This window comes from Eptatretus burgeri, chromosome 4, assembly GCF_056783735.1.
Source record: "Eptatretus burgeri isolate ZD-2024b chromosome 4, Ebu_testis_v1, whole genome shotgun sequence".
Lineage (NCBI taxonomy): Eukaryota > Metazoa > Chordata > Myxini > Myxiniformes > Myxinidae > Eptatretus > Eptatretus burgeri.
The window spans coordinates 99,098,676-99,113,079 of NC_140964.1; the positions used below are offsets into that span (position 1 = coordinate 99,098,676).

At 44.8% G+C, this 14,404-nt stretch overlaps 1 protein-coding gene across 1 annotated transcript in view; it reads left to right on the top strand.

Annotated features, from left to right (window-relative positions):
- Positions 1–6,148: 6,148 nt before the first annotated feature.
- Positions 6,149–14,404, top strand: part of PA2G4 (proliferation-associated 2G4) — a 108,664-nt gene continuing 100,408 nt past the window's right edge. Inside the window, exons 1-3 of the mRNA XM_085879410.1 lie at positions 6,149–6,320; positions 6,810–6,938; positions 7,824–7,929. Of these exons, the coding sequence (XP_085735536.1) occupies positions 6,236–6,320; positions 6,810–6,938; positions 7,824–7,929 (320 nt within the window). The 5' untranslated portion in view covers positions 6,149–6,235. The remainder of the gene's footprint in view (positions 6,321–6,809; positions 6,939–7,823; positions 7,930–14,404) is intronic.

The window sequence follows — 14,404 nt, forward strand, 5'->3', positions numbered from 1 at the left end:
ATGTGATCTGTGGCACCGAGTGGGTTATGTTTTGTGGTTTATTTCTCATTAATTGTATATAAGTTTGCAAATTCCCATTATGCTTTTTGTGTCTTTTGACTTGCTTGGTTTGTTCCGTTCATGATTGCATCTTGTCGACCCTCTTCCCTGTGCTTTTCAATATATGAAAAAATCTTTTAAAAGGTAAGAAAGCGTGTTTCAGCCATCTGCTTTCCGTGTGTGATTGCCGTCATTTTGGCTCATTTGGACGACATTGGGGAAAGGTAAGTAGAGTGAGGAGAGAGGGTATGATGAGACTGAAGCACTTTTCCTCTGGATTACAGCACTTGTACTGCTAGAAGGGTTTGAGGATATTGTCCTGTGTGGATGGAAAGGAGCTTTATGTGGACAGGCGGCGATACGGGGTTTGGTACAGTGTAGGCATGATGAGCCGAATGGCCTCCTCCTGCACAAAAGTTCCTTGTGTATCCTTGTGTTCCAGTTGGCGTAGAGGTATCGAACTGGGTAAGGATCTTCTCCACTATGATGAGGAAGAAGTTCGCATGCTATTGGGAATATTCTGTAATAAAGGAAAGAGTGGTTACAGAAAAGGACTGATTAGGGATAATGACCTTTTAAAATTATTATTATGATGTTTTTTTTTTTTTGTGAAGACAGAATTCACAAACGCTGCTTTTTCTCGAGTAGAAGGGGGAATGCATACCAGAAACAAATCTGACCAGGTCCCACCATGCTTTCGAGGATGGTGAGAGGTTGGAAATTTTGAATCGCAGGTGAGAGTGATTTTGGGCTCCGTTTCTTCATAACATAAAGACAGATCCACAATGGATGTGACCAGATCCACAATAGTTCTGAGATGTATGGAGAGACTGCAGGTTACAATCAACGTGGTTTGCCTTCCAGGAGAAGAAGGCAAGTTGTTTTCTTGTGATGGGCTCATCCATACGTATCAGTGTACCATGATCAACATTGACAGAAGTGTATTGCAGATGGTATGTACTTCTGAACAAAAGAAAATAGTCCGTTGGACGAGAAATTCCAGGAGTGGTCAATATTAGGTGCTGATATGATTATGGACCAATCTTGAATGGAGAGAGTGGATTTAGGCCAGACTAATCAGCTTTATCAAATTACCATACATGTTTATGATTTGGGGGTTTTCTAATAACTGTCAAAGAAACCAACACCTTTACACCAGTCGCTTCACTAACAGGAATATTAAGGGGGGGGTGGGAGAGAGAGAGGGGAGGGATACAGGAGGGAGGGAAGGGGGGGAGGGTAAGGGGAGGAGGGAGGGGGGGGGGAGAGAGAGAAGAGGGGAGTAAGGGAGGGGAGGGAAGGGGGAGTAAGGGCAAAGAGGGAGGAGGGGTGGGGGAGCAAGGAGAAAGAAGGGGTGAGGAAGGGGTGCTCGGAAAGGGGGAAATGTGAGGAGGGGGTGAGGAGAGTTATGCCTCACCACATGTTGCTATTCACTCCAGGAAGCGGAGGGGGGAGTGAGGAGGATGGGGGAGACAGGAGGGGGGAAGTGGGGAGGTGGAGGTAAGTATGAGGGGAGGGGTTCTTAACTTGCATTTGGTAATTGGACTTGGAAAAAAAAGGGGGGGATAGTACAGGATTGACCGAAATGGGGTACGTTAATACAGCACGTGGAGCCACCGAGAGAGATGTCTCTGGGGGAGGGGGGAGTGGGGAGGGGGTTTCGGAGGAGGTAAGCATGAGGGGAGGTTGATGGAAGGCAGCATGAGGGCTTGCATGCTCTCATGCTCTCACATGCAATGACCTTTACACCCCTCCTGTCAGTTCACTCCAAATCTGATTCATACATGCTATCCTATGAGGAAGCAGTTTTAAATTCAAAACGAAATTGTCAGTCCTCAACAATCGCCTCAACAGAGAGAGAGAGAAAGGTGGGGAGAGGGGCAGGGGGAGAGGTGGGATAGAGAGGGAGTGGGGTGGCAGAGAGAGAGGGAGGGGAGAGGAAAGGGCAGATAGGGGAGGGGTCAGAGACAGAGAATGAGAGAGAGAGAGAGATAAAAAAGAGAGAGAAAGAGAAAGAAAGTGGAGATTCATTGCTTTGTAACAGCTGTAAACATTTTTTACTCATTGTAATCATCAAATTTATTTTGCCTTCCAAACTCTGATATCGAACCGCAGTATAGCCATCGAAGCTTGGAGAGTGCTCACCAAGTGAATTAACCAAGCATTCCAACGAAATGGCAGAAGAAACTTAAGACTCTTGCAAGCTGACAGAGGGCTCACCAAGATGGTGCACAATAATTTTTGTTGAGCTTGTTTTGGTTTTTCGTGATGAGCACCCCTTAAATTATCTTCATAAGGAGTTTTTAAATTATCCCAAGCACCAAGTTTTCATACATGCACTACCTTGGAGTTCCCATCGTATGCATGAAAAGTTTGGCGCTGCTCGGTTTCATGGTTTTGCAGTTATGGAGAAGATGGACTGATGGACACACACTGACATTTCTTATTATAGATACTGTATATATATGTATATATATATATATATATATATATATATATATATATATATATATATATATATATATATATATATATATATATATATATATATATATATATATATATATATACACACACACGAGTAGATTTACCTGGCATTGTGAAACGTGAATAAGTAACACTTTGTTGTCAATCAGAAAAATTGATTAATTGATTGGCTGATTGGAGCTCTGTTTCAATTTCTACTTGCATCTGTACCTGAATACGGTTGAAGAAGAAGATGTCTGAATACAAATGGCTTTGCATTTTGAATGCAGACAGACTTTCCATTTTGCATTTTTATTTTGATCTTCCTCTTAGTGTGTTGTTGTATATCATTCGCAATTCAGCATCTATAAAGGCTGTGATGAATATCCCATGAACAATGTCCCCGTCCTTGCTCCTTACACCGCCTAATTTTATTTTGCCTCAAAGCAGAGGCTTTGCGGGGACGGAGCTTGTGGGCGCTTTCTAGTTTTATATAAACCCAAACCTGCATCACCTCAACTCACCGTTTTAAACCATTCATCCCCCCCCCCCTCACCCCCGCCAAGTCGGCTCTCCTGCCCCTTCTCAGTCCACGGAGCTCTCCTGCCCCCCTCACAGGCAGGCAAAACTCTATGCTGCCTTGGTATGTAATAGTGGGGATTAATTTACTAATGCAATGGTATTTGACCAAGGGCTTGCCATTGGGGGTGGGGGACAGGGGGAAGAAGGGAAGGAGGATAAATTTACCCTTGCGACGATTGCTTTAATTTCAGCGTTTCCCGGGTAAAAAAAAAAGTTAATTGTAATACTCCTGTCACCACCACCAAGTGGTGCTACACCATACACATTTACATGGAAAATTTTCACCTACCCTCCCCCACCCCTCTGTCACAGTTAAAAGCTATATGTTGTGGCAGATTTAAGCGTTTGTAAATGCCTGTAAATGAACGATTAAAATTGATGGTTACACGTTACGACTTTCGGTTAGCACGGATCGAAGAATTGTAATATAAACTGCTTGATGTAATGCGATAATTTTGACTGTAGACGGCGGAACTGTACTGTAAACTACCTGTTGAGATTTGTGAAAGTGCTCAAACATTCTCAAATGAAACTACCAGAATTGACGAGAATCGCATTTGCTGGAAGGCACGGGATTGTTCTGTGATACTATATAAACCCTCGAGAGCCTGTTGTTGACTTAATGGTTAGGGTGGTGGCCTTTGGATCCAAGGGTCCTGAGTTCAAATCCTGCTAAGCTGTTGAATTAATACCAGGTGGGGTTAACTCGGTCTGTCATCCTTCCGAGGTCAGCAAAATGAGTGCCAGCATGCTGGTATACTGTGTCGGAGTGGCGACCCGTCCAGGATTGTGCCCAATAGCCAAGGAGACTGCTTAAGCAGCACCAACGCTCTGCACAGAGTATGGTCCCAATCTCCTCCTCCTTGAGAGTGAGGTGAAGGAAAGGTGATATGTGACGAGCTGTGTTTCCATCATCTCCGTGCTCGATTTAACTCTGATGAGGAAACGAGGTGTTAATGTCCAGAGCAGTTGTTAATGCCTGGAGCCATCATAATCAGGTTGATTAAATCTCATTAAGATTGTTTATCAGGAAAGAATTCCTTTGAGCTCTTTAATCGTCTTGTGGACGTGTGGAACCGGGCCAGCGTGCGAGAGAGGACATTGCGACGGGACTCAAAGGATCGACAGCCCCGAAGGATGAGGTGAACACAAGAGGGTTGTGCCGGCAGGACTGGGACACTGGGCGGTGGAAATAACTCAACACAGGAATCGGAGTTGGACATTGCATTTATCGGTGAACTTCTTGATTTAACTTTGTATCTATTTATTTGAAATACAAGTTTCAAAAACATTATGCTGTTGGTGTGGTCATTGTAACGCCCCTGAAAAGTCACAGGCACCAACTGACAAAGATCAAATTTGAGTGGTAGCTGACTTGTACGTTCGTTCAGACTCGTGATGCTCAAAGCTCAAACTCGTGATGCTCAAAGCTCAAACTCGTGATGTGGTATTATTTGCTGATTTCCAAGCAGATGGCAGATGACCTTGCTCAAATGAGAGGGTGAATAGAACAGAGAGAGAGGGTGAGCAAGAGCAGAGGAGCAGGTTTTTAGGACACGTGGGCTGATGCCGTCTGGACCGGTTACAGAATCTGAGTCGAGGTTTCACAGTAAACTCTCCACTTTGTCAGAAGAAAAGGACACAGAGTCCAGGATCAGCTGGGTGCGACTGGGTAAGGTGGGTATAGAAAGCAATGGGTTTGGGATACGATTTAGAAGCAAACACAGAATTTAGGCATTCAGCCTTTTCATGTGCAGTTTTAGCAGTGCGGCCATTTGTGGTAAGGGAGGGGATGGAGGGGGAACATCCACCAGAAACAGACTGTCTGAGATGCCACCAGGATTTGGAGGAGGAAGACAGGTTTGAGAGTTCAGATTTCAACTAAAAGATAAGAAAGATGTCTTTTTTTGGCTCTCATGAGGGTAGACACACACTTGTTCCAAGCTTTATGGAAGGAACTGAGATTGCCTTCAATTGGGTTTGCCTTCCATGAGGAGAAGGGAAGTTGTTGCAGGACAACTGCCTCGTGTTGCCCACGGATTTTAACGCGTCCATCACGCTCACTACGATATGAAAGATTTCAATCGAAACAAACAGAAGAACAACTAGCATCCGTTGAAGACAAAGTCTTCGATATCCCCGCCATAGTAAATGAGGATTAACAAACTTATATTCCCGAAGCGTGTGCAATATGCATGTGAAGTTTCCCCTTGATCTGACCAGCCGTTCTGGAGATGTTTGGAGGTTTTCGAGTAAATTCAATATGGCCGCCAAACCATGTGACCTATCAATTAGAAATTAACAAACTTCTGAAAGGATGTCTTGGGGAAAGTGTATGTGAAATTTTGCCTCAATCTGTCCAGCCGTTCTGGAGATTTTTTTTAATTTATTAATTTTCAATCCAAGATGGCTGACGAACCATGTGACCTATGACATCATAAATGTACATTCTGCCTCCAATCCTCCAATCCTTCAGTGGGATACGTGTGTGAAGTTTCGTGTAAATCGGATGAGGTGAGTTTTTCTATCCAATATGGCTGCCAAACCATGTGACTTGTGATGTCATAATTTTTACTATATATGCAGACATGATAGAAGATGATAGTTGCAAATTTTCGCCTCGTTAGGTTATGTGATTCCAGAGAAAACATTATTTAATATTTTTCTTGAATCAAACATGGCTGCCAAACCATGTGACCTATCAATTAGAAAATATCAAAAGGCACCAGTTCACCACTTGCTTGATATGTGTACCAAATTTCGTAAATATATCTTGAGGGGATTTGTAGTTTAGCTCCGGAAACGAAATGGGACGGACGGACGGAGAGACCCGATTAATCGCCCACTGACGAACGTATTGCCCGGAGTAAACTGACCCTCTGGGCCCAAACCTCGAAATCACGCGAAAAACGAGATCTCGTTCACGCGACCTTCACATGAATAAAGGTTTATCGACACAGATAGATGATGCTGTTGTAGGTTGTGGTATTTGTGGTGGATCCTTCGTTTATTTTTCCCCTTAAATCTTAACAATATCACCAACCACAACAACAACAACAACAACAACAACAACAACGGGTCAACGGTTTGTGCTTTCATCACGTGGTTTGGCCATTGAACACGTGGTCGCAGCACTGTTCACGTTGAAATGGCGGAGGAAGAGGCACCTGAGCAGACCGTCGCGCAGGATGTGGTTCTTACCAAGTACAGCATGGCAGCGGAAGCCGTAAACCGTGAGAGAACGACGCTGACGAAGCGACGGCATCGCAGGCCGTCGGGCGCGTGCTGCCACGGCCTCGGATAGTTTGTTGCGGCCTAATTGCCGCCGGGCCTTGGACGAGCCACGAGATGCTTGCACCGTCCCGACTCGGATTATTTTTCTCCCGTTCGCAGCTCGAATGTTAACGGTTCTCGGTGAGGTGTTGTGTTCGCTCACGACCGGTAGCGTGAGCTAACGTGTCCGAATCGTTGTCCGCATCCATTGTTGTCACAATCTGGTTGCCTGTACTTCGTAAACGGACGAGTCTCACGTAAGGTTTCCCCCGACGAGTAACGGTCGCCGTTTCCTCCTCGTTAATTCCTTCCAATGCTGCGGTTGCGCCGCCCGTGAGCGACAGATTTTTTTTTGAAACGTGTGAACCAGCGATGTCCGTGTCCGTGTCCGTGTCCGTGTCGATGTGTTCAGTGCTACACACGTGACGTTCCCTGTCGCCGTTTCCTAGGAGCGCTTCGTTTTCTCATCACGAACGCCCAGCCGGGACAGTCGATTCAGGAATTGTGTGAGAAGGGAGACAACGTGATTAACGAAGAGACTGCAAAGATTTTCAAGAAGGAAAAGGATTTGAAGAAGGGTATGTAGCTGCTGCTGCTGCTGCTGCTGCTGCTGCTGCTGCTGCTGCTGCTGCTGCTGCTGCTGCTGCTGCTGCTGCTGCTGCTGCTGCTGCTGCGGCGTTGCAATGGGCTGGGGATGCTTTGATGTGATAATGATGGCAATTTGAGGCTTTCAGAAGCTCCTTGATAACAGTCGTGGAGTTTTTGCTTCTATGCAGTCTGCTGGCATCGCAGTGGACCATGCCTCTCTACCATTTTAACTGGCATATCACAATGTATTGTTTTTATCCCTGTGAGCTGGCAGGATAACCTCTGAACCGTGTTGCATGGGTTCGAATCTCGACCCGGCTATAAATCCCGTGTTTCCCTACCCTCTGCTAAAAAGGGATTATTTATAATATCAGGGTGAGGGGGTTGGTTGGAGGAATGATGTATTTCCCTCTTCCAAAAATTTCCACTTTAATCTTTTTTTTTTTTTTTTTGACAAAACGCACATTATTATTGATTTTTATGCCTGGTCTAAGCCTGGCGGTTAAGGTGGCTGGTTTAAGATCTCTCAGGGTCTTGCGTTTGAGCCCCTTTCGTGCCAGTGGGATAACTCGGCCAGTCATCCGTCCTAGATCGGCAAAATGAGCAGTAGCTTGCTGGTAATAGGGGCACTGCATCAGCGGCACAGCCACACTTCCAGAAAAGTGATGCAAGCATTTACAAAGCAACATTTATTTTACCTGTTGTAATTAACTCATCAAATTTGACGCATTTACTTTGTACACTGCGTCATGTCGCTGCAAGAAGCATGTAATCCAAAGGCCAGATATGATGACCTCTCATTCTGTACAAAACACTGGTTTCATGGGGCTCATGCACTTTTATAAACCGCTGATTTATGGGTTTTCTTGTTACAGGTGTGGCATTTCCAACTTGTATCTCGGTCAACAACTGTGTGTGCCATTTCTCACCCCTCCGGAGTGAAGTGGAGCAAACGCTAAAGGCAGATGACCTTGTCAAAATGTAAGTACCCAATACCATGTGGTCTCGATGTGTTTTATGTGCCTTTTTAGGAAAGCTGTGTTGTATTATCGTCTCAAATTCTGCCAACGAAGGTGAAGGAGGTTATGCTTTCACGTCTGTCTGTGTGCGGGATATCTCAAAAAGTTATGGGCGTATCCGGATGAAATTTTGTGGACAGTTTTGATGTGCGACGAGGACGAACTGATTAGATTTTGGGGAAGATCCTGATCTGGATCCAACCAGTAGAATTTTTTTTTTAATATGATTCTTCACTATTAAGAGATAGTGCGAAACCGATTATATAGCACGATATCTCAAAAAGTTGTGGACGGATTCAGATGAAACTTGGTGGACAGGTTGGGTGTGTGACAAGGAAGAATTGATTCGATTTTGGTGAAGATCTGGATCTGCATCTGAGAATTATTTAGTTTTTTAAGTGATTCTTCACCATTGAGGGATCGGGCCAAAAACTGCTATGGTACTGCATAGTATTATATTTCAAAAATGTTTTGGGCCCCATATATTCTCGTGGATCAGGCATTATGTGGTGGAGGTATGTGCTCTACAGAGTGCCCTTCTAATTTTATGATTTATTTAAGTGATTATGGTTTCAAAATGGAGTAAATTACAAGAGGTTAAAAAACTTCTCCTTAATTGGGTATAAACTGGTAGCAGGATGGCTGACTTGATGCAATTGTGTAGTTTTTGAAGCGTGCTTGCAATCGTCCCAGCAGGTGCATGGCTGTGCTCGTCCGATGCACGCTATGGCTATTTGAACGCAAGAAGCTTGTTGTAGTTTTCCAGCTGATAAACTTTTGCTTGATGCTGCCAAATCTGACTGTCCTTGCTCGCGGCAGGATACGATGACAAATCTGAAAAGCATGCTCGAGTTTTTCAATCAGTGGGAAGCTTGTGTATATCGCTGCTAATTGTTAAACAGTCACGGTATGAAAGGTCTGGTGTTTGTACATCATTTGGTGATTGTCATGCATCTCAGTAAGGATCTGTGATGTACTGTGTGTGAGGGGTTTCCCCACCACTCTTCGAGTCGATCGCCATGGACGAGTAAGAGACTTGGAGAAAGAAACGCCATGAGTTCATAAAGGCAATAAAATACAAGGTTTTTGAGGATGAAAAAACAAGATGTCTGCGATAGAATTGAAGAGGACCTGTTTGGCTAGACGTGATTAAAAAGCATCTGATTAATGTGGTACCGATTCTCCTTGCCCATGCTTTCTTACTTCTTTATGTGTAGCAATCTCTCTCTCTTGTAGGTTTATGCAGGAATATGGAACTTGGCCAGTTTTCTGGCAACAACTCGTCAACTTTGTGAAGAACACCGTGTGATCTTTAAAGTCCATCAAATAGTTAGCAGGGTGGGACACCCTGTTTATCTTCCATCAGAAGGATGGCACAGACACTTATGTATATGTTTAGCCCTGTATGGGAAATATCAGGATGACAGTTTATAGCTGTGTCACGATTCGATCCCAAGATAAACAGTTCAGAGTTAGGTGTGCATACTTCTCGCCTCTCCAGGCAGCCTGTGCTTCCAATGTATTGTTGGAGTGGGAAATGGTTCATATTTTTTATTGAACTGACCGAAAGTTTAACTCTCGTTAAGTTTAAGTAGCTTATTGGCCAATTTGGGCAATGATTTCTCGGATAACTTGAAATGGCTTGCTCCCAACATGCTGTTGCCAAAGATGCCTGTGCATATAGTTTGCCATCCTGCTCCAAGTCTACATTTACCATTTATGGTACATTCTCTTTACACTAATTATTTTCTTTTGAGTGTTATTCTGTAAACTTTTCATTAAGTTTCCAAAGAGGTTTGGTACAGTCAACCTGACCTGTTGCCTTGTGGCCCAAGTTATTATTGCTTGTGAAAGAATTGGGACAAATCGTATTGCTTCGGTTTATTGAGATGTAATTGCCCATGCTGGGTATGGTTGAGGGAATGAGGAAAAGGAAGAAGAAGGCCGTTTATGCACTGGATGGACAGGGTAAAGGCTGCAACTGAACTGTCTCTACCAGAGCCTTGAAGCAGTGCAGGACTGTGGCTCTGGTTTGGGGCGACGGCAGGTTCTCTCAGGGGTCTCTGCCAACCTTCCGGTTTTCCCGGTTGTTATTTGTCATGTTTTAACTGTTTGTATTCTCACCTACATGTTTACTGTGTGTTCTTAACTCAGTTTTGTTTCAAAAATCGTGATATTTTGTGAGTTTTCGTCAACCTTGTCTTTTCAGGTTCCTTGAGGCCTACCTGTCCTTCCCGTCTCGGTGTACGATCGTTTTATTTGTATTCTCTTCCTATTTTCCCCACTTTTCCCAACGTCCCCCATCTATCCCTCCCAACTACACACACTGTTTCTTGTCTTGAATTTTAAAAAAGAACAAAAAAAAACAACATCCTTTCTCGCTCCATACCCAATCCAATCCTTCTTCCAATCCTTCTTCGACTTCTCCTTCTGCCAGCACACCATCTTTCTTCTATTTGAGCTGACTCACTCTCACCATTTCCTTCACGGTTTCTTCCGACAACCCTCCATTCCCTAATCTTACCTAATCTTCAAAAATCCATCACCAAAATTTTTTTCCCCTTGTATCCTTCCTAACTATACACTTCCTTAAACCACGTCTCTCTCTACCCTCTTCCTATACCGGTGATTTCTCTTCCTGTTACCTTTCATTGATCCATCAGCTTTACTCTGCGTTTACTGATCCAAATTCACCAGGCACCTCCACTATTTTACATCAACCTTTCTTTTCTGAATCTTACGCAATCCTTATTAAAATTAAATAAATAAATCCACTTTTAACTGTACACCTCCCGTAACCACGTGATCTGTTTCTACCCTCTGTGTTTACCAATCCAAATTCACCATTCACCTCACAAATTTTTTCTTCAATCTTACCCCCACCTAATCTTGTGCAATCTCTATCAAAAAAAATTAAATAATAGTAATAATAAAAACGGTCTTTGATAATGCTTCATCTTCCTCTATCACACGTGTGGTTCTCATAACTGGATCATAATTCATGACTTTTTTTTTTTCTATTTCAAAAGACTGCTCTCAATTTGACCTTTCCCTCATACCTTGCCTAAAAAATCCAAATGTCACAGCGTTTCTTCTCTTAATTCGCCTTTATTACATCCATCAACACTTGTCCTTAATCGCATCTCTGACCTATATAAAAAAATTTTTAACCCCAGTTTGCTATGCATGTTCGCTTTCCTTCAATCGTCATTTTTTCCAACTTCAATGCCAATTCACCCCTCTCACCCCTCCTCAAAGCAACTGTCACACTCTTCCCCCTCCAAGCTTCAATCTCACCCTTCTCCCTCAACTCTCCCCACTCATCCTTCTCCCTCAACTCTCCCCACTCATCCTTCTCCCTCCATTCATCCCTCTCACCCCTCCTCAAAGCAACTGTCACACTCTTCCCCCTCCAAGCTTCCATCTCACCCTTCTCCCTCAACTCTCCCCACTCATCCTTCTCCCTCCATTCATCCCCCCCCTCACTCACCCTTCTCGAAGTTGCCCTCCCCCCCCACATCTGCAAAGCTGCTGCCTTCCCCTGCCCTCTCTCCTCCATCTCATCACTCTACCTCCTCAACTCCTCAACTACCTTCTGCTCCCCCTCTTATTACTCCCTACTGTGCCTCAACCCAGTACCACAGGGCCTTTTTCCTCCTCATCCGGCCCCTCCCCTAGCTCTTCTGCAATAACCCACACTCTTTTAACAACTCTCCTTACCTCCCTCCCCCCTCCCCTCCCCTGCACCCAAAGCCTCCTCCCTCCATCTTCATTAACAGTGTGGACCTCAAATATCCAGGGCCTTCGCACAAACCCGACAGATATTTCCATGCAGGTTGCCACTGACAAACCAGACATAATCTGCCAAATAGAAACTTTCCTCCCTCAAAACGTTTCTGACTCCCCAGTATCTCTTCCTGGTTACTCCCTCCTCCAGTATGACAGACCTGAGCCTCGTCTTGGTGGAGGAGTTGCTCTCTTCATCAAAGACCCTCACATCCCCCCCCCACACTCCCAGGAATACCTCTGGCTCCGGCTTCCCTCTACTCCCACCTCATGTTTGTACGTGTGCTGTACAGTCCACCAAACAGTGATGACTCCATTTACACTTCACTATCCAAAAACATGGTCCATCTTCTATCTTCTCATCCAAACACTCTCTTCCTCATATGTGGTGACTTCAATTGTCATCATGTCAGTTGGTTGGGTGTGGGCACCTCTCTCTCACCTGTCATGGCACTTCAGCAAAAGATTTCTGCGACTCATTGGGACTGACTCAATCAGTCAACTTCCTGACCCGGATCTCAACTAACGGTACTCCATCTCTTCTGGATATGATTTTCACAAGTTTCCCTGAAAATATCTGTTGTTCTTTCTTTGCTCCAATCGGTTCTTCTCATCACGTGCTTGTCAAAGTAAACATCTCTCTGGCTGTTATTGGAGAACCACCTCAGTGCCGTCGAGTCTGGCATTTTACTCAGGCTGACTGGCAGGGACTTCAAGCAGCCATCAAACTTCAACACTGGTCTCCCATCGCTACTTTCTCCAACATCAACTCATCCTGGAAATTGTTTCAAAGAAACTTGTTCTCTCATGCACATATTTATCCCCTCTCATGTTCAGTTGTTATACCCTTCCACTCACCCATGGTTCACTGAAGCTTGTGGTGAGGCAGTTGTCCTGAAACAACTTGCCTTTGCCTCATGGAAAGCAAACCCAACTGAGGGTAATCTCAGTTCCTTCCATAATGCTCGGAACAAGTGTGTGTCGACGCTCGGGAGAGCCAGAAAAGAACATCTTTCTAATCTCAAGTCTGAACTCTCAAACCTGTCTCCTTCCTCCAAATCCTGGTGACATCTAATCAAATCTGTTTCTGGAGTATGTTCCCCCTCCATCCCTCCCTTACCTCAAATGGCAGCACTGCTGATACTGCACGTGAAAAGGCTGAATTCCTAAACTCAGTGTTTGCAGCTAAATCTTGTGGCTGAAACTCATCACTTTCTGTACCCACCTTACCCAGTCGCACCCAACTGTCCCTGGACTCTTTGTCCTTTTCTTCTGACAAAGTGGAGAGCTTGCTGTCAAAACTCGACTCGGATTCTGCAAATGGCATCAGCCCACGTGTCCTAACAACCTACTCCTCTGCTCTTGCTCACCCTCTCTCTGTTCTATTCACCCTCTCATTTTCTCAAGGTCATCTGTCATCTGCTTGGAAATTAGCAAACATTATCGCCCTGCATAAAAAAAAATGTGCAAAAACAGATTCCTACAACGGACCAATCGGCCTTCTCCCAATCATCAGCAAGGTTATGGAATCAATTATCGCTTCAGAAAATAAATCCTTCCTCTTCTCCAATGGCTTGATTTCTGGTCATCAATTTGGTTTCAGACCAGGTCACTCTACCCTGGATATGCTGCTTCTGCTCTCCCAACAATGGATGGAGGTCCTCAATGCCAGACATGAAATTTGAGTCACACACACACACACACACACACACACACACACACTCACACACACGCACACACACACACACACACACACACACACACACACACACACACACACACACACACACACACACACACACACACACACACACACACACACATTTAAAGGCCATTTTCCCCGCTAAAGCAGGGGTTAGCCTTGCGGGTCCCATGACAATCTTCTCCACTTTACCGTTTTCTGCATCTCCCCTTCTTAATCCCCTTGCCCACATTTCCTCTTCCACCACATTTAGCCAAGTTTTTCTCGGTCTTCCCCGTCCTCTACTTCCGACAACACTCATTTCCAACACTCCTCTCACCCAGTCACTTTCATCCTTCCTCAACACATGACCCAACCATCTCAACCTGTTTCTCTTCACCTCCATCACAGACTCTATTCCCATCATCTTCCGCAAGTCATCATTTGTCTTCCTCTCTCTCAACGATACTCCACACATCCACCGAACCATTCGCATTTCCACCCTTTCCACCCTTTGTTGCTGCTCCATGTTCAGTACCCATGTCTCACTCCCATAAATCATCGTACTCCTCACACATGTAGCATACACCTTTCCCTTCAGCTTCAACGACACTCCCCTCTTCGTCAGCACGCCACTCAGTTCCCGAAACTTCTTCCATGCACATCTCACTCTAGCAACCGCCGAAGAGTCTGATCCACCTTCTCCATTCAGCATGTCTCCGAGATAGCAAAATGTTTTCACCCCTTCCAGCTTCACACCATCTCCAAGATCCAACTCAACAATTCCTTCATCTGCTGCTCCCTCGATGCACACCTTCCACTTGAATGTAGCTGCCACACTGGTTAATGACCCTCTCCACCCCACTACATTTTCGATGAACCCATTCAGCACACATTGTACACTGAATGGAGTTCACTCCGACACCCTTCCTGCACACAGCACACGGCCACTTCCCAGTCCTTTCCACCT